The sequence below is a fragment of the Anas platyrhynchos genome, chromosome 29 (assembly GCF_047663525.1).
Source record: "Anas platyrhynchos isolate ZD024472 breed Pekin duck chromosome 29, IASCAAS_PekinDuck_T2T, whole genome shotgun sequence".
In the NCBI taxonomy this organism is placed as follows: Eukaryota; Metazoa; Chordata; class Aves; order Anseriformes; family Anatidae; genus Anas; species Anas platyrhynchos.
In genome coordinates this window covers 315790-338699 of record NC_092615.1, presented here as the reverse complement: position 1 = coordinate 338699, position 22910 = coordinate 315790, and the positions used below count along the sequence as shown (strand labels likewise).

At 58.4% G+C, this 22910-nt stretch overlaps 3 protein-coding genes across 5 annotated transcripts; all 3 read right to left on the bottom strand.

Annotated features, from left to right (window-relative positions):
• Positions 1–269: 269 nt before the first annotated feature.
• On the bottom strand, positions 270–2068 carry TPGS1 (tubulin polyglutamylase complex subunit 1). Its single transcript, XM_027472538.3, has 2 exons — positions 1506–2068; positions 270–1335 (listed from the first exon to the last, which is right to left on the bottom strand). The coding sequence occupies exons 1-2, from the start codon at positions 2051–2053 to the stop codon at positions 804–806; spliced, it is 1080 nt and encodes a 359-aa protein (XP_027328339.3). The 5' UTR covers positions 2054–2068; the 3' UTR covers positions 270–803.
• A 292-nt stretch (positions 2069–2360) lies between these two features.
• Positions 2361–12559, bottom strand: MADCAM1 (mucosal vascular addressin cell adhesion molecule 1). 3 transcript variants are annotated; one of them, XM_072029194.1, is made up of 6 exons: positions 12421–12559; positions 8198–8294; positions 4602–4868; positions 4169–4483; positions 3199–3864; positions 2361–3077 (listed from the first exon to the last, which is right to left on the bottom strand). In XM_072029194.1, the coding sequence occupies exons 3-6, from the start codon at positions 4849–4851 to the stop codon at positions 2953–2955; spliced, it is 1356 nt and encodes a 451-aa protein (XP_071885295.1). In that variant the 5' UTR covers positions 4852–4868; positions 8198–8294; positions 12421–12559; the 3' UTR covers positions 2361–2952. The 3 variants fall into 3 exon arrangements, with proteins under 3 accessions (XP_071885295.1, XP_071885296.1, XP_027328331.3); XM_072029195.1 differs by lacking the exon at positions 8198–8294 and having other exon boundaries at positions 12421–12555; XM_027472530.3 differs by lacking the exons at positions 8198–8294; positions 12421–12559 and adding an exon at positions 5354–8172.
• Positions 12560–12598: 39 nt separating this feature from the next.
• On the bottom strand, positions 12599–21716 carry LOC101801206 (hippocampus abundant transcript 1 protein). Its single transcript, XM_027472533.3, has 12 exons — positions 21447–21716; positions 19654–19749; positions 18420–18482; positions 17198–17325; positions 16606–16720; positions 15818–16036; positions 15208–15321; positions 14811–14882; positions 14293–14405; positions 14035–14132; positions 13301–13467; positions 12599–13215 (listed from the first exon to the last, which is right to left on the bottom strand). Exons 1-12 carry the CDS (start codon positions 21528–21530, stop codon positions 13006–13008), a joined length of 1479 nt encoding a protein of 492 aa, XP_027328334.1. The 5' UTR covers positions 21531–21716; the 3' UTR covers positions 12599–13005.
• Between the last annotated feature and the right edge of the window lie 1194 nt (positions 21717–22910).

The following is a 22910-nucleotide window of genomic DNA, read 5'->3' as shown; positions in this document are numbered from 1 at the left end:
AGAGCGCGCCGTGCGGAGAGGGGCGGGGCCAGCAGTGAGCTCCTCCCCCCCAGTGGCACCGCCCCCCCTCGGGGACCCTTCCCGGCAGCTTCCCCCCCCCGCAGCGAGCGGCTTCTCGCCACCGGGAGCTTTGCAGCCCAGCCCCGGCTATCAGCTCCTCCACGCCAGCCACTTCTCACCTTCTGTGAAATTAAAACATTTTTCTTAACACGTAGTCTTTATCTCACGTCTTTATCAACCCAGTATTTACCTGCGAATCCTCTCCACAGTCCATGAAGCATCATCCTGCGCTTTACAGGCAGGGGTCAAACAAACCCAAACGCAGAGACAAAGCTCCCTGCTGAAGCTGCACAACACAACATCGCCAGGCCTAGCTTGGAACTGCGGCATATCTGGAGACGCAGCCCCACATGCAGTTCATTCTGAGTTCATTCTGGCTCCTTTTTAATTGCTAACACTGGCCTACAGCTTACAGGCCTCCTCACAAGTTCCCAGTTAATGCCTAAAAATGACTTTCTGATGCCAGCAGGAAACAGAGGAGCTACAGCTAGGATAGACATGGAAACATCAAGTGCCAGAGGTGAGTGGGCACTTGGAGTGCTCAGAACAAGGAAAGGAGCATGGAAATGAGCAGCCTCCCTTCAAGCAGACCCAGGGCTCACCAGGCAGTGCCCGCCAAGCCCACTCATGCCTCGTTGCCCAGCTCGGTTCCAGGGACTGAAGCCTCCGTAACACAAACTGCTCTGCCCAAAGCACTTGGGGAATTACAACTGGAAGCAGCGAGTGTTGTTCCCACCTGGACGTTAGTCAACAGGCTTCACTTTTGCAACAAATAAGGCCGTGGCTTTCTTCAGGAACTCCTCCCTGCTCATGGAGGCGCTCAGCTTCCTCTCCTGCAGCGCCCGGTCCATGACCAGGGCCAAGCAGTCCGGCCCCAGCTTGGAGCCCGCCTCCAGGTACCGCACGGGCACCGAGCAGTCGCCGCCTCCCAGCGCCTCCTCCAGCGTGCGCAGGACGGCCTGGCAGACCCTCTTGTCCGCCGCGCCCGTGCCGCCGTCCAGCACGTCGTACAGGGCGTGCGCCTTGGCCACGAACTCCAGCAGCACGGAGCAGGTGAGGACGCCGTAGCGGAAGACGTCGAAGGGGACGGCCTCGTGGTCCCGGCACTGCACCCTGCGCAGCAGCGCGCCCGACACCTCCTGCGGCGCGGCCCCCAGCTGGCAGATGCGCCGCAGCAGCTCGCTGTACAGCCGCCCGTCCACGCCCGGCCGCCGCCGCCGCCCGCTGGCGCCCAGCACCTCGTAGGCCGTGCTGATGTTGTTGTTGAACGCCGTCCTGCCGCGACACGGAGCACAGAACACGGCCTTACCGCGGTGCCCCCCCCCAGAACTACAGCTCCCGGCGTGCCCCGGGGCGCCCGACCAAGGACGCGCGCGACGCCGACGCCGCGGGGCACGCCGGGAGCCGTAGTCCGCCTCCCGCTCCCCTCCGCCGCCCGCCCGCACCTGTGGGAGTGGTGGGCCAGGCGCACGTACCACAGCGCCCGGGCCAGGCGCTGCGGCGGCGCCGGGAGCTCCGCGGCCGTCTCGGCCGCCCCGGGGCCGCCCAGCACCAGCCGCTCGAAGTAGTCGGCCAGGAAGGAGACCGGCTCCTCGGGCCGCGCCTCCAGCACCTTCAGCAGCGCCTCCCGCACCATGGCGGTGACGCCGCTCCGCAGCAGGAACTCCGCCTCGCCCCCCGGCCCGCCGCCCGCCGCCGCACCGAGCGGCTCCGCCGGGCCGCTGCCCACCGCCGGGGCCGGGGCGGCGGCCGCCCGCCGCTTCTCGTACGCCGCCATCTTAGCTGCGGGCGGCGAAGGCGGGCCCCCGCCATTTTGGCCGCGCGCGGAGCAGTCCGCCGGGGCAGGAAGCTCCCGCGCCGCTATCTTGAGCACTGGCAGCCAATCCGCGTGGCGAGCCCGCCGCCGTCCTCGCCTCGCGCATCCAATCAGCGGGAGGGAAGCCGTTGCCATGGCGCTGGGGCGCCGCCGTCGGGCGAGGCCGCGGGCCGCCATCTTGAGTGTGGGCAACGGAGCCGCGAGGCGCCCTGGCTGCTCCGGGCAGGGGGCCCCGCGCCGCCGGGGGCCAGGCCGGGGCCGTGGGGCCGCCGCTGTCGCTGCCGGGCGTGGCCGCGGCCTCCACTGGGGACAGCGGGACAGAGCGACGGGAACAGCCTCAGGGCACAAATAATCCGAATAAAACCAAATAGACCCAAACACATCCAAATAAATCCAAATAAAACCAAACAAACCCAAAAGCATCCCAATAAGCCCAAACGCACCAAAGTGAACACCCAAATGAACCCAAACACAGCCCAGTGAGCCCAGAGCACCCAACGCAGCCTTTATTTGGCACCGTGCGGTGCCCTTCTCTGACGCCCAGCGCCCGCCGGCCGTGTGGAGCCGCTGCCACCCGCGGCGGTGCTGGGCCTGTGGTGGCCCCGGCCGAGCTCCCCGGGTCCCTCCTGGCCCCGGCCACCTCCTCTCACCGCCCCGTCGGGGCTCGGCTGGAGCCGCGGGGCTGTGGGGACGCCACCGCCTCGTGCATCGCAGCCCCGTTGGTACTGCGGGCACCGCTGGGCGCAGGGAGGCCCCCGAGGAGCGGCAGCCGCTCGCAGGTCCCAGGTCCCGGCCCTGCTCCCCTGCCGGCCTCCAGGGCCTGCCTGGGGCGAGGGAGCGCAGGGGCGGCCGTACTCAGAGAGGTGCAGGGGCAGCTCCCCCCGGGCCCGGGGCTGCTCATTGTGGGGTCTCAGGGCAGCACCCTGCACCCCACCAGCTCCTGCGGTCCCATTGCTGGGGCCGGGCTGCCCGGCTCCGTCGGAGCTCGGCTTCCTGCCGCCGGGAGAGCCCCGCAGCGGGCAGGACGACAGCAGGGACTGGTGCAGTGATGGGGCAGTGACAGGCAGTCCCCGCTCTTAGGACAGTTCATACTGCGACTTGAATCGCTTCCACAGGCGACGAGATACGATGCCGGTCACTATCAGTCCCAGGAGTGACATCGTTGTCCCCATGGCTATGGCAGGGTCAGCGCTGAACACATCTGCAAAGGCACAAGGAGGACGGGTAGACGCAGGCACCCGGGGCTGAGTGTAATGCCCCAAAGCCCCAGCGCAGGGGGATGTGCGTGGGGGGCAATGCAGGGGCCGCGGAGCCGCACTCACCGTCCGAGACCACCAGCTGCAGGCTGACCGCCTGGGAGTGGTGGCCCTGCAGGATGCACTGGTAGTGACCCTGGTGCCGGGGCTCAGCGTGGTCCAGCTGCAGCGTGGAGCCGCTGCCCGCCACCTCCTCCCGGTACTGCGACAGGGCCACGGGGGTGCGCAGCCAGCGGACGGTGGCATTGTGAGCACACTGCGCGTGGCACCCGATGCTCAGGGCCCTGCCCCGCGTCCCGTTGGGAGGCAGCGACCAGATCCGCAGGCTGCAGGCGGGTGCTGTCCCCATCCCCACTGCGTGGGAGCCCCGGCTGGTGCCACCCGCAGCCGTGCCCTCTGCCTCGGCCAGGCCCCCGGCTGGGGGGCTCGTGGGGCTGGAGCTGGGAACCGTGGCAGTGGCCGGACGTGCGGAGGGGCTGCCCACCACGGGGGCCTGAGGAGTGGAGCGCTCCTCTGGGGGGGGTTCAGTAGCAGCAGCCTGCTCTGAGGTGGTCTTGGGCTCCTGCGATGCAGTGGTCAGGGCTGAGGTGGGATCACGTGTGGGGTCACCCGGCTCTGGGGACAGCGCCGTGGTGGGCACAGGCCTGGTGGTGCTGAGGCTCCCCATCGTGGTTGTTGTGGTGCGGGGGCTCTCTGTGGAGGTGACCGCGGCCGCCGGCTGCTCTGCCACAGCTGCGAACACAGAGGGTCCCGGGCAGCCTTAGAGCCGCGGCAGTGCCCATCCCTCGCGTTATCCCCGTGGCGATGCCCCCTCCGCCTGCCCTGGCCGCCTCCCCCCCCGAGCACAGCACCCTTGGGCAGGGAGCAGCAGCAGAGCGGCGCCTCCAGCACAGCAGCGGGGCCGGGGGACCGGCAGTGCAGCACGGCAAGGAGTGCTGTCACCCTCCTGCAGTGCTTTCAAGCAGTGCCTGTCGGTGGGGGTGGGCTCCAGCAGACAGGGCACTGCAGGGCCCCCAGCTCCAGCCCCGGCACTCACCCCCTGTGCTCACAGCCACCGACGCCTCGCGGGTGAAGGTCTCCGTCCTGACAGTCAGTGTCAGCTTGCACCTGAACAGCACGCCCTCCACCACGTCCTCCCCCGCTACCCGCAGCGTGGCCTCGATGTCGAACAGCTCCTCATCGGTCTCCGTTGCATCAGGGTCATCCCTCTGCAGCTCTTGGTCCCCCCGGTACCAGGTGACCTCCAGCCCCATGAGGGGGTACACGCGCCGGGCCGAGCAGCGCAGCGTGGCGGGCTGACCCGGCACCAGGGCAGGTGGCTGAGCATCGAGCTGCAGCGTGTCCGGGAGGGCTGCGAGGGGAACCACCGCGGGGAGCGCAAAAAGTGACCCTCGGCCCCGCTTCCCACGGCCCTGGGGAGTTCAGGGCAGTGCAGGGGGGGTGCTGGGGGAAGGGGTAGGGGTGCTTACAGTAAACCTTCAGGTTGACGGATTTCTGGTAGTGCTCCTCGCCGCAGGTGCCCTGGCAGATCTTGGTGCCTTCCGTGGCCACCTCGGCGCTGTTGATGTGCAGGACGCTGTGGGTGGGGAAGAAGTCGATGCTGCCCAGGTTGGTGTCCAGCCCCTTCCACTGCACCATGGCGCCCGTGCAGGGCAGCGAGCAGTTCAGCTGCACCGCGTCCCCGTACCGCACCAGCGGCTCCCGTGGCTCCACCACCATCTCGGCGAGCGGTCGTCCTGGGAGAAGGAAGAGGAACCGTGGGGCGTTAGCAAGGGGAACAGACACAGAAAGCGAAGCAGACACAGTTTTGGCTCCCTGTTTGCTGAACAGTCGCACTCGGGCACCACCCAATGCCCTTCCCATGGCTGTGGGGGGCACAGCTCGTAGGGGCGGCTCATCACAGCCAACGCTCCTGCAGCAGGAGCCAGCCAGGGCACCACAGCGCAGGCATCGCAGCCAGGTCAGACTCCACCACCGAGACCTGCCAGCCGTTTTGTGATGAGCCCTGGCACCCCTTCTCGCCTCAGTTTTCATCCAGGGAGCGCTGCTGCTCCCCTGGCAGCACAGAGGAGCAGAACCACACCGTCACACACACAGCAGCCACGGGCACCACAGCTCTGGGTGCAGGGGTGAGGAGCAAGGAGAGGAGCTCTGCTGGTGGCACATGGAGCAGAGCCCTGGGCCAGCAGGCGAGGGACCGGCACGGCTCCCGGGCACTCACCGCTGCAGCCCCACAGTGCGCTGAGGAGGAGGAGAGGAACCGCTTCCATCGCCCGCGGGGCCGGGCAGCAGCAAGCCGAGGTTTTCCTTCCTTCCCTCTCGTCGGGGAGCAAGTGCTGCCGGCTGGGGCTGTCCCCTTCTGGCTGCCAGCCCCGTCCCCAGCCCTTCTTAAAGCCCTGCAAGAACCGCCCCCGGCCTTCCCGCCAGCGGGGTATTTCCAGAGGGGGTTTCTCGTTTTGTTCAAAGTTCAGCTCCCACCCAGCTCTGCAGCCCCTTGCCCAGGAGACCTGTGGGGCTCCTGCTGCATCGCACCCCCCGGCAGCTTCAGGCAGGCGGCGGTGCCCTGAGACTCACCCGGACCTGGCCCTTGCCCGGCTCTCCCCGCACCCCATCTGGCCGCGGTGCGGGCTGCCCGGGTGCCACCAGGTGCCCCATGTTCCAGCAAGCAGGAACCCCCCAGAACACGGGGATTTGATTCCTTCTGTGCCGAGAGGCTGCATGCAGGGGGAGGACAGGCTGCCTTCCCGCCCCAGCTCACCCCAGACACCCAGGGGTGCTCCAGGCAGGAACAGGAGCTGAAATAAATCGCCCGGGGGCCAGCCAGGTGAGCGGGGTGACACAGGGTGCTTGGCTTTCCACTGCCCCCACAGCCCCAAACCAACCCTGCGCTGCCTGGGGCCAGCAGGGCCCTGCTGAGCTCAGAGAGCCGCTTGTCCCCCAGAGCCCGTCTCAGCCCCTCGGTCCCAAACACGGAGCCAACGCCGCGCTCGGGGCCGAGATGTGAACTTGTGAAGGCGCAGCCCCCGGGCGTGGAGAAGAGGCACCCAGCCCAAGGGGCTGCACTCAGCATTTATTCCCAGTTGTTGTTTTTAGGGACAAAAGTAGGTGTCCGTGGGAAAGATGGTTTTATGGGTCAGAAGGAAGAAGTGTTTTCATGTGGATGTTGGCTTGGCGTTACCCACCCTCGGCAGCTCTCCTTGCTCCCAGGGCAGGCCTGGCATCGCCTCCTCGTCCTTACCCAGCTCCTCGGGCAGAGTCGGGCCCAGCTGGGCCCATCCCATCCCACCAGGCTGGCGGCTGGGGAAGGTGCCAAAGGGGGGCATGCCCCCGCTCCCCCCACACCTCCCCTTGCAGGGGGTGGAAAGTCTGTGCGGGAACCACGGGAACCCGCCGCTTCCCCTGTGGGAACACTCCTGAGAAGTGGCTCCAGGCACGGGGCACGCCACTCGTCCTTTTGGGACCGAGGCAATTAACCAGCGGGCGTGTTCTGGAGGCCTCCCACTGGCAGGGGAAGTGCTCTGTAAACAGCTGCCACCAGAATATGCACATTCAGCTGAAGCCACAGTGATTAATGGCTCTGGGGTTTTGTTCCTTCCATCCTGTGTTAACAGAGCCACTTCCCAGAGCTTCCAGCAGCTGCCGTGGTCCACAGATGGGGGCCTCTGACCCTGGGTCCCCTCAGTGGGGCGAGCCCTGGGCAGGGCTGCTCCTCGCGCCAGCCGGGCTCTTCCCAGCAGCGATGCCGGGGGTGCTGCAGGGACACCCACAGCGGTGCTGGAGTCTCCTCACTCCTGCCCTCGCAGCCCAGAGCCACCAGCACAAGGTTTGGGTGTGTTAAGGCACCTCGCTGGGCCCTCCGTGTCCTAAACCCACATCCCCTCAGCCACCTGTGGCCCCTGCCATTGCCCGGCCCTGGGGGAGCCGTGGGTGCTCACTGCCCTCGCCCACGCTCCCCCCAGACCGTGGGGGAGTCGTCCCTTTGGGCACCCCTCGCCCAGCAGCACAAAGGATGAGTGAGTGCCCCAGGCAGCGCCCACGCTGGGAAACCACCTCCTCATCCTTTTTCCCCAGAGCCCCGGGGATGCTGCTGTGGTTATTTCCAGGCATTTCTGCTGCCCAGGAAGATGCTCTTTGGTGCTCGAGAGCAAGAGAGAAAGGAAACTTCTCCAGGAGGTGAAGAGGAACAGAGGGTGGCAAGGGCTGCAGCAGGCAGCCGGGGAGGGAAGGGCCAGGCCTGCACAACCCCATGAGCACAGCGGCCCACCAGAGCCGCAGGACTTGCGAAGTGCTCGGAGCCACGGGCAGGGGGGCAGCGGGGCCGGGAGCTGCCGGGCAGGGACAGGGTGGGTGCTGGAGGAAGGAAGGGGCTCCCCCCTTCTGCGGGACTCGAGGGATTTTTTCCCCAGGCTGGAAGCGCACACGAGTGACGCTTTTCATCTGTTGAGAACAAAGCTGCCTCCCCCCAGAAAAGGCAAAAGAAGAGAGCGAGATCTGCGAGTTACAGACACCGGGCGGGCAGAGCAGGCTGAGGCACTTTGGGACTTCCAAGAAACAGGAAACCTTTAGGGTCAGCGCAAAGGGAACGATGACTTTCAAGAAACTGCTCAAACTTTCCTCCTGGATGCTGAGCACACGCCTTCCTGACAGCCGGGAGGACTCTCGCTCGGTGAGACTCGTCCTGGAGGCGTTTTTCAGGAAACAAACTTCAAAACAGCTCGGCAGAGCGACGGAGCGACGGCAGCGGGACGGGCGCTGGCCCCCAGCACAGGATACCACCGCGCCGCCGAGCCGTCAGCACCAGCACTCACCAACACCCGATACAAGGAAAAAAAAGAAGAAGAGATAAGAGAGAAAACAGAAAAAGCTGTTCTGAATTCTAGGCTGTACTTGCACTATGCACGCCTTCCTTTTTCCTCCAGTGCACTGATGCTGTGTCAAGCTGAGGTCTGCCCCCCCCCATAAAGGTAGGAAAAAAAAAAACTACAATAAGCTCAAAAGCACAGAGGAAACAAATACAAAAGGCACTACATTTTACAGCAGATTAATTGCATTTCCAGCTCATTACAGGATATCGGCCATCCAGCAGCACATCCCATCCAAGGTCTGACTGGATCTGCTCATCCTTCTTGTGACATTGTTCACAGCAGCACCGTCCTCAAGCACTGTAAAAAAATAAATAAACCACCACCCCTTAAATGAGGAAGATAAGATCTAAATTAAGCCTGCCTGGAAATGAAGACAATGGGGTCTGGGATGCTAATAACTGCATGCTGCAGCCCCCACCTGGGTCCGGGGGCGCTCCCCGATAACGGCTCAGGGCAGGAGCGAGGGATGGAGGCTGAGCACGGGGCTGCAGCAGCCCTTGGGGCTCACCCAAACCTGAGAGCAAGCCCCTGCCTGCCCAAGCCGCCAGCCCCAGCCCCGACTGCACTTGTGGAGCATTTTCCTCCCCCCTCCACATCCCAAAGGGGGCCCTGCACTGCAAATATTGCCTGCACGTGCTGCCTGGAGAACTCCTGGGTTTTGCTCACACCCACGGCGAGATGAGCAGCGGGGCCATGGCTCAGAGCGCCTGGTCTGGGGCACCAAGGCAGGGAGAGCCGTGAGGACAGCGTGGTTCTCGTGCTCTAAGGAAGATCCGGAGAGCTGCGCTAGCATCGGGGTGAATTTGAATTGATTGCAAGTACTTTTTTTCCAGAATATCTATAAGAAATTGGTGAAAATAACTGGACAAGTTGTGCCCACTGAGGAGAGATGAGAGCGACACGGCCGCGGGTGCAGGCGCTTGCAGCCATCCCTTCGGCACAGCCCCGGGGGCTGAGACAAGTCCTGCTCAGAAGCACGAGGCTGACTCAAAAAGGCATCTGGTAACACCGGCGGGGGAAACTGATCAGAACAGAGAGCTTCAACACAACAGGAAAGAAGCAGTTTAATAAATAATCCATCCGAGGGAGAGATTAGCCAGTTCTAAACACAATTTGAACTAAAATAAACACATTTCATTGTTAGCTTAAAAAAGATACAGAAACGCACGTGATCGTAAACAAACTTCAGAGAGAGCCATTCTTAGGTGAACACGGGCTTGCCACATGCCCCCACTTTATAGAGATGATAAAACGTTAGCAGCCATTCAAGTGCAAAGAAAAGAATAAAAACAAGTAAAAAGTTACTAATTTGCAAAAGTAACGGCAGTAGGGAAAGCAGTGGTTTAGTGCGTTGTTTGTTTAATGCAACAAGATCAATTTTTAAACTCCCTTGAGCTGCTGCCATTAGCTGTGCTGCTGCAGACAAAGGGCAATTAAGCCCGTTTTTGCCTTGTGTTTGGGGCATTGCTGTTACTGACCTGAATTACAGCTCCCTGCAGCCAGTCGGGTGCTGCCGCTGAACAGCCAGGCTCAGGCATCACACCGCAGATCAAAGGGATTTTCAGAAAAGGCTTTTAAAAAAGTTGCATTTTCATATAAAGTAACAAAACTTGGCAATGCTGAGTGCTCTGTACACGTGTTCCAGTCTCCCCACGCAACGCTGTGGAATTACCAGCCCTTCAGAATTAGAGATTCTTCATTCGGGTCCAGTAACTTCAGCTCTGCCGCAGCCTGGCCCGAGCCCTCCTCTCACTCACAAGGCCGAAGGGTGGCTCACGTCCCTGCGTCACGTCCCTGCTCCTAACAGGGAGTGGAGTCGCGGGGGGCTACGGGGCCCCCACCAAACCAAGGGAAAGGAACTCCAGAAACATGGAAACAAATCCCTGCCCACTCACAGCGCCCACGCAAGTGACATCTCTGGGGAGGGCAAGCAGCCCCGCTGCCACGGGCAGCCCCACCTCCAGCGCAGGTGCTCAGCACCACGGGCTCGGGGCGCTCAGGACACAGCTTCCCCCATGTGAGCCGGCCCCGTGCTGCCCCAGCAAAGGGCAGGTGCTCAGCTCACCTCCACCCCGCTACCTGGCACTACGGGACAGTCCCTGCGGCGCTCCTGTGCTGCAGAGGCAGGTGAAGAGACCTCGGTGGTGGAGCCTCTCCAGCAGGCAGCCTGCAGCTGAGAGACGCCTCGGGGACCTGCAGCATCTTCTGGCCCCAGGTTTGGGGGCTGAAGAAGCGTCCCAGAGCACCTCAGGCCAGCTACTCACGTGCTGAGGATGTCAGCACCGCTGGGAACTCCGATATCTCGTGGTGACAGAGGACCAAGGAGTGGAGCTCGCCCGCTCCGTTCTGCTGCCCGAAGGGAACGGGAGCCGAGGCGCTGCCGGCAGCAGCAGTGGTGCCAAAGGGAATGAGATTAGAAACGCATCTGTCTCGATAAACTATTAAATAAAGGAAAGGACTTTTAAAAATATATATCTATATACTTTATAATATATAAATTACGCTCGTCTTTTTTGTAACGTTCTGCTATATTGTACCCGTGAAGCTGAGTGCCTCAGTGCGCGTGAGGTAACGATTCAGTCTCATTCCACTTCGTTTGCATGTGAGGGACAAAACTACTTCAGTTCATTTTAATGCAGTGCAAATAAATGAATCGCCAGATTTACTCGGTGATACTGCAGCCTAACAAAGCTATTTCTGTGAGCAGTAGAGGTGGGGTTGTTGCCCAGCTCATGTGACTGGGCATTCTTTGGGAGTGAGCTGCGCACACGCAGTGCAGCCCATCCCAGGTGGGTCTGGAGATGAGGGGCATCACCACACCGAGCTGAACACTGGAGCACCCAGCACGCACTGAGACCTTCTGCTAGCTCTGTTCTCCAGCCCTGGAAGTGGATCCACGTAAGCAAACCCTCGGTGTCCGAGGGAGCTGCTCGGACATAACCTGCTCTCACCGCTCTGACTGCAGGATCTGGGTACCAGCCACGCTTAGTGATAAACAAAACAGGAATGACTTCACCTGAACGTCTGCCTCCGGTGACCAACTGGTCCAGACAATTGGTACGCAGACGATACGCTATTAATTCAGCCCAGTCTATGCAAGCAGGGATTCTACACTGTGAGTATCTGACAGGCTTTTAAGGGACATACACAAAAATTGCAGGTCTCCATCTGTCCAGGGCCGGCAGTAACGGGCTCCCTCTGACAGCTCATGGAAGAGGTCAGAAGCTGAAAACACCCCGGGGCTCGTGTCCCCTGCACGTTCCTGGGGCAGGCAGCCCAGCAGAAGGGAACTGACAGCGCTGCTCCCCACGCTCGTGCCTGCTCTCAGGGCACCGAGATCTTCAGGGTTGTCCAGCTGACATTCTTCATTAAACCCAGAGGCAAATGGCATCTGTGGTCAGCGCTGCACAGGCGCAGCACCAGCCACGATCACCCATTTGCAAAGAACCGAGACATGAAGTCAGGGCTCCCTTCTGGCCTTCCTCCTTTAAATTACCTGTCCTGAACCTACAGAGGATCGATCGCCACCAGAGAACTTGGCAGCTGTTACACAGATCCCATGACGAGACAGGACTATTTTTGGCCACTGTACCCTCAATTCCCTTAGCAACTAATTTCTTAAGTGTTCCCAGTTTGGCCTTTACTTCCCCACTGACTGCTCAATGCCATTACCTCTGATCTCACTCAAATGAGAACAACTGTTTTCTGCCCACTTCAGTATCTCTGTATCTATAAACAACCAAAGTTTCCCTGCACGTTTGCCTTAGCTCCTTCCATAGCACTCAAGTTCAAGTATCTGCTGCTCTTTCTAAGCTGAGCTGAACCCTGCAGCAGAGGTTGCAACTTCATCTTTCAACAAAATGAAAGCCTTCAGAGCAGGCTCAGAAATGCTACGTGGAATCCAAACCTGCAAGTTCAAACCAATTGCAATCATCAACAGGCTCTTTTGGACCAAGAAAAACAAACCACACTCATTATTTAATATCAAGATGGCAAGAGTCTGGGGAAAAAAAAAAAAAAAAAATCAACATGCTTCATAAAAAGTGCTCAACAGCTACCTCTCTGACGTTTCTCTCAGGAAGCCACGCTTTAACAAAGTGCTTAGCAGAGTTTGCTTGTTCCTCCAACCTTTCCAAGAACTATTTTCCAGTTCCACAAAAAGGTTTCCAAAAAATCCTTCTACCTACCACCTCTGGAGGTAGAGACAGACAAATGTTACGTCACCGTAACAAAAACCAAGCCAAGCAAACCCGCCAACCAGAAATACAAATGTTGTTGACCATCTAAGCATTTGTAATTCATAAAATTCGCTATCATCTGCCCCTTCCGTCTTGGGAATTAAGAACAAAACCAAATTCTTGTCTAAGCATCGCTTGGACCAGAACGGGCAAATTCAACACATGCCGAAGGAGCGAGGACCTACTTGCAGCTGTTGGCTGTGCAATCTTCCTCCACACACGCACAGTTGTTACTGGTGTATTACCGGAGCATGGGCTGCTCACACTGCGGAACAGCTTCCCAGCCTCTCCCGTGCTGAGGTTGGCCAGCTCAGCTGTGATGGGATCAGCAGCAAGTACCAGTTACATAAGGGGATGGGGGCATGTAACAGATGCCTTGTTTTATTCTGGCTGGCACATGAGTTAGTTCACATTAGAACAAAGACAATGCTAGCTCCTTAATTTTTCACTGGCGAGCTGAGGATTTGGCAGGTCACACCGTGAAGTTCAGTGTTCACAACAAGGGCAGGTTTGCTTTGAACAGCTATCCCTTCATGCGGAGCAGTTCCGTATCTCCCCTTTCCATCCGCCCCAGATGATACAATTCCATTTTTGCACCAGCTGGGTGTATTTGGCTTGAAGGGAAACCCTTTCCCTTCACATGAGCTGTTAGTGGTACAGTCTGTTACCTCGTTTCTTCTCGCCTCCCACCCTCTCTCCCCAGGCCCCAACCGGCTAAGTCCATCCTCGATCTGGAGTTGAGACGCAAGCCAGGTCCTTCCCTCCCAACCTCATACGCTGCTGTCCTCCAGCAGGGGCTCCTTGCCATCCGAGCCTCCAGCCTGTGGGCTGTGGGCATGGGTCTGGGCGCCGTTACTGTGTTTCTTGTGGCTGCCTGATCTCAGTGCAAGGTTGTGTTCCGGGATGAACAAGGCCACCAGGAGCGACAGGAGGACAGAACAGGCCCCAAACAGGAAGGGAGGCCCCGGGATAATGCTGCTCTGTAGGGCAAAACAGAGAAATGGTTAACGCTTAGAGCAAGGACAGAAGCAGCCCAACAAAACGAATGAAAGCCGAAGCGGTTACCTCATCCGTCGGGTTGGCCATGTTAGGTTTGGAGGCCTTACCCAAAGTTTCCACCTCAGCCATTTCATTCAACTCAACGTGGAAGAGATAGAAGACAAAGCCATAGAGAGCTGGCCCCAGGCCATTACACAGACCCCGAATTCCAGTGATCATCCCCTGCACTACACCTGGGGACAGAGTGAGGAAAAAACAGATTTGCCTCCAGCTTTCTGAGGATACTTATTTTATTTAAGGATGCTTGCTTACTTAAAGACAGTACCAAACATTCAGGTCTAGATTGTCACACACTCTACAGATGAAGCGGTGAGCCGGCAATTAGATTAGCACAATACCAGGTTTCACAAAAAACAAGTAATGCTGTGCTTGTCACTTTCTACAATAAATCGAACGAGGAGGGCACATCAGCAGAACTTCAAGCTGAGTTGGAGTTTAACGCAGCCAGGGCGGAGGGCTCAGGGTCAAAATGGAAGCAGGTGAATGATCAAACAGCAGTCTCCTCTCTACCCCTGCCAGGCGACCCTGAACATCTGCATGCATTATTCAAGAACTCCCTCCCAAAGCACCAGCTACGGCCAAGCACCAGGCAGTGTCATTGCCACCGAGTAAAAAGAGAGAGTCTGCAGCTGGCACAAACACTGCTGCCCGCCCCGCCACCACCGATGCCAAGTAGAACACTTGTGATCTGAAGTGCTGCTGGATGAGCTTGCCCATCAGACAAATCATCAGGTACTTACCCTGTTGGTCAGGGTCTGCATTCCTGGACACCATGGCGCTGATGGCCGGGAAGGTGATGCTGGACATGGCAGCCACAGCCCCTGCTGCCCACATCATCCTTGGAGAGAAAGAGGCCGCGGTCAGGAGGCAGGCTCCCGACCAGCAGCTGCAGACCAGCACCGCAGGCGGAGCAGCATCTCCCTCTGGTGGGGGACAGGGACCTGGCACCGAGGGAGAAACCTGCACACGCCAGTAAACCAGCGCGGGCAAATGCTTACCAAGGCTGTGATCCGAAGCCATACCAGGCAAGCTGCAGGATCTGGAATCCTAGTCCCAGCAGGATGGTGTTTTTATTTCCTATCGAACGCATGAGAATTCCCAACACTACTGTCTGGAAGTAAGAGAAAGACAGGTGCTTTCAGAGTAAGTGCAGAGAGATGACAATGCCGGAAGACAAGAGGACAGGAATCAGGGAACTCTTGCTGCCATCTGTCACGCACAGGCACTCCTCCATTCTAATAGAAACCAGCCCAGTCCTTTTTATGGCAGTCAGAGCAAAATCTATGGAGTTTCACAGAGCAATGCGGGGCCACTTCACAGTTCACCACAGTTCATTATTCAGCAACAAGAGCTACGTCCAAAAGACGAGAACAGAGGGACCACAGGTACCTGCGTGTGGCACTGACGATGTCTGAGTGGCCACAGGGATTTTGAGAAGTCACCTGCCCCCATTATCAGAAGCTTAGGACACTCTCACAACCAGACTGTTAGGGCACAGACAGACATCGCTTCTCACCTGAGCCAGTATAGAGAGAATTCCAACTACACCAATAAAGGCTGCCACAGTCTCAGAGGAAAAACCAATGACCTGTAGAAGGGCCAAAAAGGGACTTTTCAGGCAAGACATTTGTACCATGCAACGGAAGCCACTCCACCAATGTCACTAACATTTATTGACACGTCTTATCAGACACTTAAACATTAAACAACCGTACGTTCCATTACCTCACCGAAATAAAATGCCTACAGAGTGGTCACATTTTTTAGGAAAGCTGGAACATGTCACTATTAATTATGGTTTCAGCTTTACCAAGCTATTTGCTAAGATTAGGTTCTTGTGTACATGCAGCTCAGACAATATTTCTAGGCCAGGTTTCTGCATTCGGAGCCTTCCCTTATCACAAGAGACTGACCTGTCGCAAGTACAGGAAAAAACTGGAGTACTGGCCAGCTTCAGGAAGGTAGGAGAGAAAGACGGTGATGCAGATGAGCAGCACAGTAGAATCCTGACCCACTTTCCTCAAGGACTATAGAAAAGGGGAGGAAAAAAAAGTTAAAACCATTACTTATTTTCCAGGTACAGAGAAAGTAGAAGTGTTTAAGCTACCACCTTATATCCAAGAAGTGAACGCCTGAACCAGACCAGACCTGCTCATTTAGAAGAGCCCCCCATAAACACCTCGTGCTCATAAACAGCAAAGATCGCCCGGCATCTCAGGTGAATATGTGAACACAGTCACAGCACACCAGACCAGATATTAAAATTACATCAACCTACACCCTGGAATGAGGAATTTTTGCAAGACTTCTGGAGCTGCTCTTAGATGTTCTGTAGCTACACAAGGTCAGTTAGAAGCTGCCAGACAGCTTTAGATGTGTGCAGTCTGCTGTCACTTTAACTCTGTCAACAGAGTGTTTACCTTCACCTTCTGTGGAATTCATCTTTCATTTGAGAGAAATAGCAGAACTAAAGCACCTATAAATATTACCAGAGTGGAGAAAATCAGCAGCAAGATTACTTACAGCAAATGGGTCTGCTTGTTCCCAAGAGATTGGAGCTCCCCAGGAGACTGGGCGCATTTCTTCTGGCAGGGATTCTGGCACAGCCAGTAGGATGAAACCAATATCCAGCAAAGCAACACCTGAAGCCAGCACAACCACCAGGGTATCACCATAGGCTTGGGAAAGGTATGCACCGATGGCTGGGCTTGTGACCAGACTAGCAGCAAATGTGGCTGACACCTGGAAGCACGAAAAATTAATACAGCCTATTCCTAGTAGAGCCTATTTTCTCCTCCACAGTAACCCGAGGGTGTTAATTTTGACATCTTTGATGGAGATAATCCAGGTGGACCGGGACTCCTGCACACAGGAAGATGGCACGTTCTCTTGGTGCAATCTAGGGTAAGTTCTAGCAAAGGGCAATTAAAACTATCCTAACAATTCATATCCAGTACTTTCAACATAGGAAGGGCATGATCACAGGCTGCTTGTACACATGCTGGCATCACAGCCTGACCTCTTCTGTGGTGCAAAGAAGCTGACAGACCAGGGTGGTTTGAAGGCCAGGCAATGATAGGACTAGGATTCAAATCTTGGAGGAATTAGCTCACTCCCTGTGCTCAGTCACAGAGAAATGAGAACAGGGAGACTGTATTATCAGTGTTATCAGTGACGTGCCTATCATCTTGCAGCAGATACGGTGCTCAGGCTTGTTGTCAGTAAGTATCCCAGCCTAGTTTTATACCGCTCCTAACCATGAAGCCCCAAGTATTTCCTTTGAGAGGCAAGCCCGTTCTCTGGCTCCTTACCAAGCCATACGCCGTGCTGCGCTCATGCTCCTGTGTGATATCAGCAACGTAGGCAAAAATCACAGAAAACGTGACAGCAAAGACTCCAGACATGGAAATGACAGCAAAATACCACCTGAAAGAGACGTTACCAAGGCAAAGTTAGAGACCAAACACTTGGTGAAGTCTACACCTGCTGATTTACTGCCTCTCACGTATTCTTCCTTCTGTCCATCCTATTTCATTGCATCACAAAGGGTTCAGTAACACCGAGCTTCAGTCTTGCAGCCTATGAAGTTTTATGGCCTGTTTTCCCCCTATTTTATGGCACGGCACAGGAAGGAAACATTCCTTGATAGCCATAACACACCCCTTAGGAGAACAGACAGCAGGTGAGGTAAGAAAGACTTCCTCCTGAAACTGAACCCTCCGGTGGAACTGGGCACGTGAATCATTCTCCAGGCTGAGGAACGGGGACGTGCCCAGGCTCCTTCTCCATCGGACAGCCACTGCCAGCTCACCCCCAAATGCAACACCAGCAAATCCTCCATCACCCAGCTTCACGCTCTCTCTTCTTCTAAGAACCTCTCGGTTGTAACAAGAGCAAACTCACCATGGACTGATCTTCATAAGGGGAATTGGCGCACATGTAAAGAAGACAGTGAGGAGGAGGAAGGATTTCCTGCCCCAGACATCAGAGAGAGCACCAATCAGTGGGGCACTTAGAAAAGAAAGCAAACCCTAAAAAAAGAGACAGAATGACAGAGAGAAACCCCCTAGTCAAATTCCGATTGTTGACAGCAAGAGCTTTTGAAGATTTAATCTGGAGATAAAAATAAGAGGAGACAATCCATTCCTATTTTCTACAAGCAGGCAACGTTACCAAAACATAACAGTTCATTAAACTGCTCGCATCCTTTTAATGGGAAACAAATCCTCTATCAGCTAGATGCTGCTAAATACCCCAATCACTTCCCGCTCTCTGCAGCTGCTCAGCCTGCAGCTGTGGTCTTCCCATGCACACTCGTGCAGCAGGGAGTCACCCTGCCAGTACCTAAAAAGATGCTGGCACAGCTCCATCGCATTAACATCTGCTACGGTTCTAGGGAAAGCTTTCTCTCATAGCTGGAGATAAGACAGACCTGGCCAAGGCCATTGAACAATTTTATTTGTGCTTAATGCCTTTCAACGTCTTTCAGACCTGAAGCGGGCAGGGAAGAGCCTTTACGTGCCAAACTCACCTCCAAGGAAACCTCTCTGAAGCCATTTTTGAGATCCTTCTGCCTGAAGCAGTGCCCAGAAACCTGTCTTGCCATACTCCTGAGTCAGAACACGTGGCTACCACCTGGTCAATGTGGTTGCCTTGAATTCTGCTCTGGGAATGCCTGCCTCGTTCAAACCACTGTGTCCACCTGCTGTACCACAGCACACTCCTGCTTTGCTCGGAGAGAGCCCAGCGAGGCCAGCTTAGTTCACATTCCATTGATTTTTTGTTTTGTGATTCTCTGCAGTATGGTTACAAGGTTGATCTCATGCTGATTTAGAATACCTTCTGCTGAAACACACAGCTGCTACAGCCCCAGACCCACACTACCAAACAGCACACAATGCTGTCAATCAGCTACACGAGCTACCCAATCTTCCTGCTCTATCAACTCTTCCTTTTCCATTAGGATCGGCAGTGAACAATCCACACTGTCAACACAAGTTGACATCAACAAATGACATGGATTATGACTTGTCCCTCCTCACACTCATCTCAGACTAAATGCAAGCCCAGGCACTGGTTAGACTTCATTACAGGTGCCTGTAAGAGTGGAAGGAAAATTTTTTACCTTGACTCCATGAATCAGGCCATTCATCAGGAACGTATGCTGAGGAAAAGTCTGGTGTAAGACCTAGGGGTGAGAAAAAAAAAAAAAAAAAAAAAAAGAGAAAGAGCAAGCTGGCAACTTGTACACGGTACCGACCCACTTCTGCAGGCACCTGACAGCCAGAAGCCTGGAAGAGCACAGCAGGGAGCACCCTATGAGAGCCCCGCTGCTGCGTCTCCACGTGGAGCTCTACCTCACCTCTCTGGTCTGTAAAGTATACCAGAATGCGTGGGCAAAGCTAAGCTTGTTGGAAACATGCCTTTCTCCATCCCTGTTCCATCTGATTTCCCACTGTTTACTACATGAGACCACAAAACTTTTCTGTTCTTCTCTCCCACTTTTGTACCACCTGTCTGATTTGCATTTTCTACTAAGCTACCATTACACACCTCTACACATAAGCAAAGACTCCTTTTCTGTAGTTACCCAGGTATCAGAGGTCAGCTCAAAAACGTGCATGGCGCATTAGACTTGAGCACGAGCTGCCACACCACCACCACAAAACAAATTCAGGAAGCTGAGCAGTTTTCCTGAGGTTGCCCACTCGGAAGTTTCCAGCTCCTTAACCAAAGCCTAACTTTGTGCTCAACTGCGGAGCTGCCTTTGCTGCTGCTAACCACAGCTGTTAAGTCCTGAGCCAGTCACTGATGGGACCTCACGAAGGGAGCACAACCTGACATGGTCGGGAACTGCAGGGAAATCAGCTCTGTGCTCAGCAGCCCAGGCTGTGGCAGTGGTTCAACAAAAACCAGAGGCAGGGGATGCGGAGTGCCAGCATAGGGCACGGGGCACAGTCTTTGGTTAAGAAGTCAACGCCTTGCTCAGCTTGCTTTCATTAAGCTCCCACATGCACTTTTGCTTTTGAAATACCTAAAAATGTGATAAACAGCAGTACATTACAAGCAAGTTCTAGTAATTTCAGGCTTTTCAGATTTGACAGCCCTCCTTTCTTGAAATCCTCCAAAAGCTTTCAGAAGTCAAACTCCTGCTTAACTTGGAGTAAAGCAATAAGAAATAAGGATAGAATTACTCAGAACCATTAAGAAAAAAAACACAACTGTAACTCCAACAGGAAAAAAAAATCCACTACACCTTGATCTGTACTTCCTAACTCCCAGTGCCTGCATCCCTACCTCCACCCTCGGCATCCCAAGGTGGTCTCACGTCAGCAGTGCCCCCACGGAGACGCACTCACCGTTAGCATCGGAGTGGTCAGCAAGCCCCAGGCAAAGAACTCCAGGAAAATCACCACCACGGCATGGTACACGCTGGGCTCTCCGATCCCCTGTCGCTGCAAAACAAAGCTCATCGTTAAACAACGCACACATCCTGGGCTGGGGCTCGAGACGTGTGGCTGGGCACCTGAACGCCAGCTCTGACCTCGGGTATCCTCGAGGTGATTCGCGACCGGCCAAGACAAACGCCCGCTGCAGCCTCCCCCTCCTGGGCTCTACCAGTCCCTGCCTCTCCTAAAAGCCAACTGCTTTTGTGTTTCTGTTTCTTCCTCCCCACCCCTCCTAAGAATTAGCGCCTTTGACACCATTGAGCTTTCCCTAAAGGTGACTGAAGCCACCGTCCTTCCACCCCTCCACCACGCCTATTTTGAAGCAGCACTTGCAGAGATTCCAGGCATTTAGGAGGTGCCTGGCACGGTGGGAAAGGCAAAGCCCTCGGATCAGTTAAAAAACAAACGAAAACAACACAGAACCCCTCAGGCCTTGCCTAACTTTCATTCCTTAAGGGTCTCACAGCACTTCTGGGGCAGCATTTGTCCTCCCCTCGGCTGTTCCTGTGGCCGTGCAAACACGCCTGCAGTCCCTGGCTCACAAGGAGCTGGAGGAAAGCCCCCCGGTTGCATGTGAATGACATCGGGAAACTGCACAGAGCAGATGTTCAGGAGCACAGCGTGCTGCTCGAAGGGAACCAACTCCTCGTGTTAGCCCCGATGGTTTGAACTCAGCGAGAGGCGCGTCCTTGCCCTGATGCATTGCTGATGAAACCACCTCAGCAATTCAGACAGCTCCCCGTGACTTGCAGGGTACCCAGGAGGTAAAAACAAACTCCCATCAGCCGCACAAATCCCAGACCCAAATGGATCCTGGATCTGGTACCGCAAACCTCACATCCAGGGGCGTTTCTTCCAGGCCCAGGGAAGGAGCTTTTCCATTAACGTGCTCACAACCACCTGGCGCTCCTCCACTGTGCTGGCGATACAGAAATCGCTCCCTGCGCCAGACCAACCTGCGCCTTTACCCCTACCTCACCTCCTGCACTCCCTGCTGAGGGGCACCCGGGGCAGGAGTTCCAGGAACCTGGCAGGTGAGGGGCAGCGTCTCCCCCAGCCCAACCCCCCGGTGCCCACAGCCCCCCCGCTGCCGCCACACGGGGAGCCCGGGGGAGGCCGCGAGGGAAGGAAGGCGCTGTGCCGAGACACCGGGCACGGGATCCGTGAGAACGGCCTCGGAACCGGCTGCCTCCGAAACGAGGCAGCAGCTCCGGCACGGGGGGCTCCCTGCCCGGGGGCGGCCGTCAGCAGGAGGCGACCCCCAGCGGGGGGAGGCGCGGGGCCGGTGATGAGGCACGGGGCCGTCACCCCCTCGCTCCTCCACCGCTCTGCGGAGGGCAGCGGCGCCCCCCTCCCCCCTCCCGCCCCGCTCCACCCGCCTCTGGCACGGCACCGACCGCGCTGTGGGGGGGAAGGCAGGCACCGAGCCCAGCCCGGTCCCGGTCCCGGTCCCGGCCGCACCCCGCCGGGCAGCTGCCCCCGCACCGAGCAGGCCCGGGGCTCTCCAGGCGGGCCGGGGGCAGCTCGCCCTGCGCGGGGCGCTACCGAGCACCGGCCCCGCCGGCTCCCGGCCGCGGGCGGGCGGCGCGGGGCGGCCTCGGGGCCACGCCGGGGCCCGGCGGCAGGCGGGGAGCCCCCCGGCCCCGCTCCCGGCCCCGGCCCCGCTCCCGGCCCCGCTCCCGGCCGCGGCCGCCGCCACTCACGCCGGCCCCGTCGCGGATGACGATCTTCTTGGCCAGCAGCACGCTGCGGTTGAGCCGCTTCTTCTTCTTCTTCTCGCCGGTCATGGCGCCGCCGGGCCGCTGCCGTTCCCCGGCCGCCGCGGCTGCCCCATCCTCCCTGCGGCGGGACCGGCCGGGCCCCGCGGGGGCGGCGGGGGAGGGGGAAAGCTCCGGGCCCGGGGCTGGCGGCGGAGGGCGGCGGAGGCCGAGGGAGGCCCGGCCCGGCCCGGCCCGCAGGCCCCGCCCACCCCGCCCCGCCCCGCCCCGCCCCGCGGCCGCGCCCCCGCCTCCCGCACGATGGCGGCACCGAGCGCTTCCGGCGTCCGCTGCCACGCGCCGCGCCCCCGCGCCCCATTGGCTGCTCGGCCCGCAGCCCGCCTGCCGATTGGCCGGCAGCGGCGAGGGGGCGGGGCCGTCCCGCCGGGGCCGTGACGCCGCGGCACCCGCAAAGGGGGCGGCGCGAGGCACGACGGGATGCGTCGGGCGGGGCCGCGGGGCATGCCGGGAGGTGTCCCCGCCTCCCCCCCCGTGACCGCCGGCGGCCGCCATTTTGCGTGGGGGCCGCAGGGAGGACGGGGGGCGACGGCCTCGCGTTCCCCCTGCGCCCACCGGGGAAGCGGAGCGGGGGCGGCTCCCGGCACGGCCCCTGCTGCCCGTCCGGTGGGGCTCGGCGTCCCGCAGGGCTCGCCCCTCCGGGTGCCCCCCAGCTTGTACAATGCACCGTGCCCCACAAGCACCATGTCTGACACCACCCGTGCCCCACAAGCACCGTGCCCCACACACTGACCCTGCCCCACGCCCCGTGCCCCACGCCCCGGCCTTGCACGGCTCCAGCCCTGCCCGGAGCCCCCGGCCGTGTGCCCCTCGTGCCCGTGGCTCGCTGCCATGCGGGGCTGCAGACCCGTCCCTGAGCACGCCCAGCCCCGCTCCGTGTCCCGTGGTCGCAGCCCTCGGCACCGTGTGCTTGGCGCTTGCAGCCCTCCCCGGGGGGTCGCAGGGTGCCAGCCCCGCTCACCCCGAGCCCACTGCTGGGGATTCGGGGACGCAGCGACAGCCACGGGCCTGGGCTCAGTGCTGCCGGGGATCGGCACTGCCGCTTGCGTGTTTGGCCGTGTGTGCACGTGTCCTCCTCTCCTAATTAATCCTTCATGGACTGGGGAGTGCTTTATGTCGATTCCCCTAATGCGGTGCCAGAGGTGTAAGGAGATTCATTAGGCACGGCTCAGCAAAGTTATGCAAATCGCGGGCAGTGGCAGAGCGGGGTGCTGGCACCGCTCCTCCCAGTCGCCCCCGCACCGCTCCTGTTCTGGGGCAATGGGAGCGGTGCGGGGCACACGTCCCGCAGCGGCACGGCCCTGGGGGTGCTCTCAGGACACTCACCCAGCAGCTCTGCCATCACAAAGGCTGCAGCCATGTCCCCTGAGAAGTGGAAATCAGCCCTGCCTG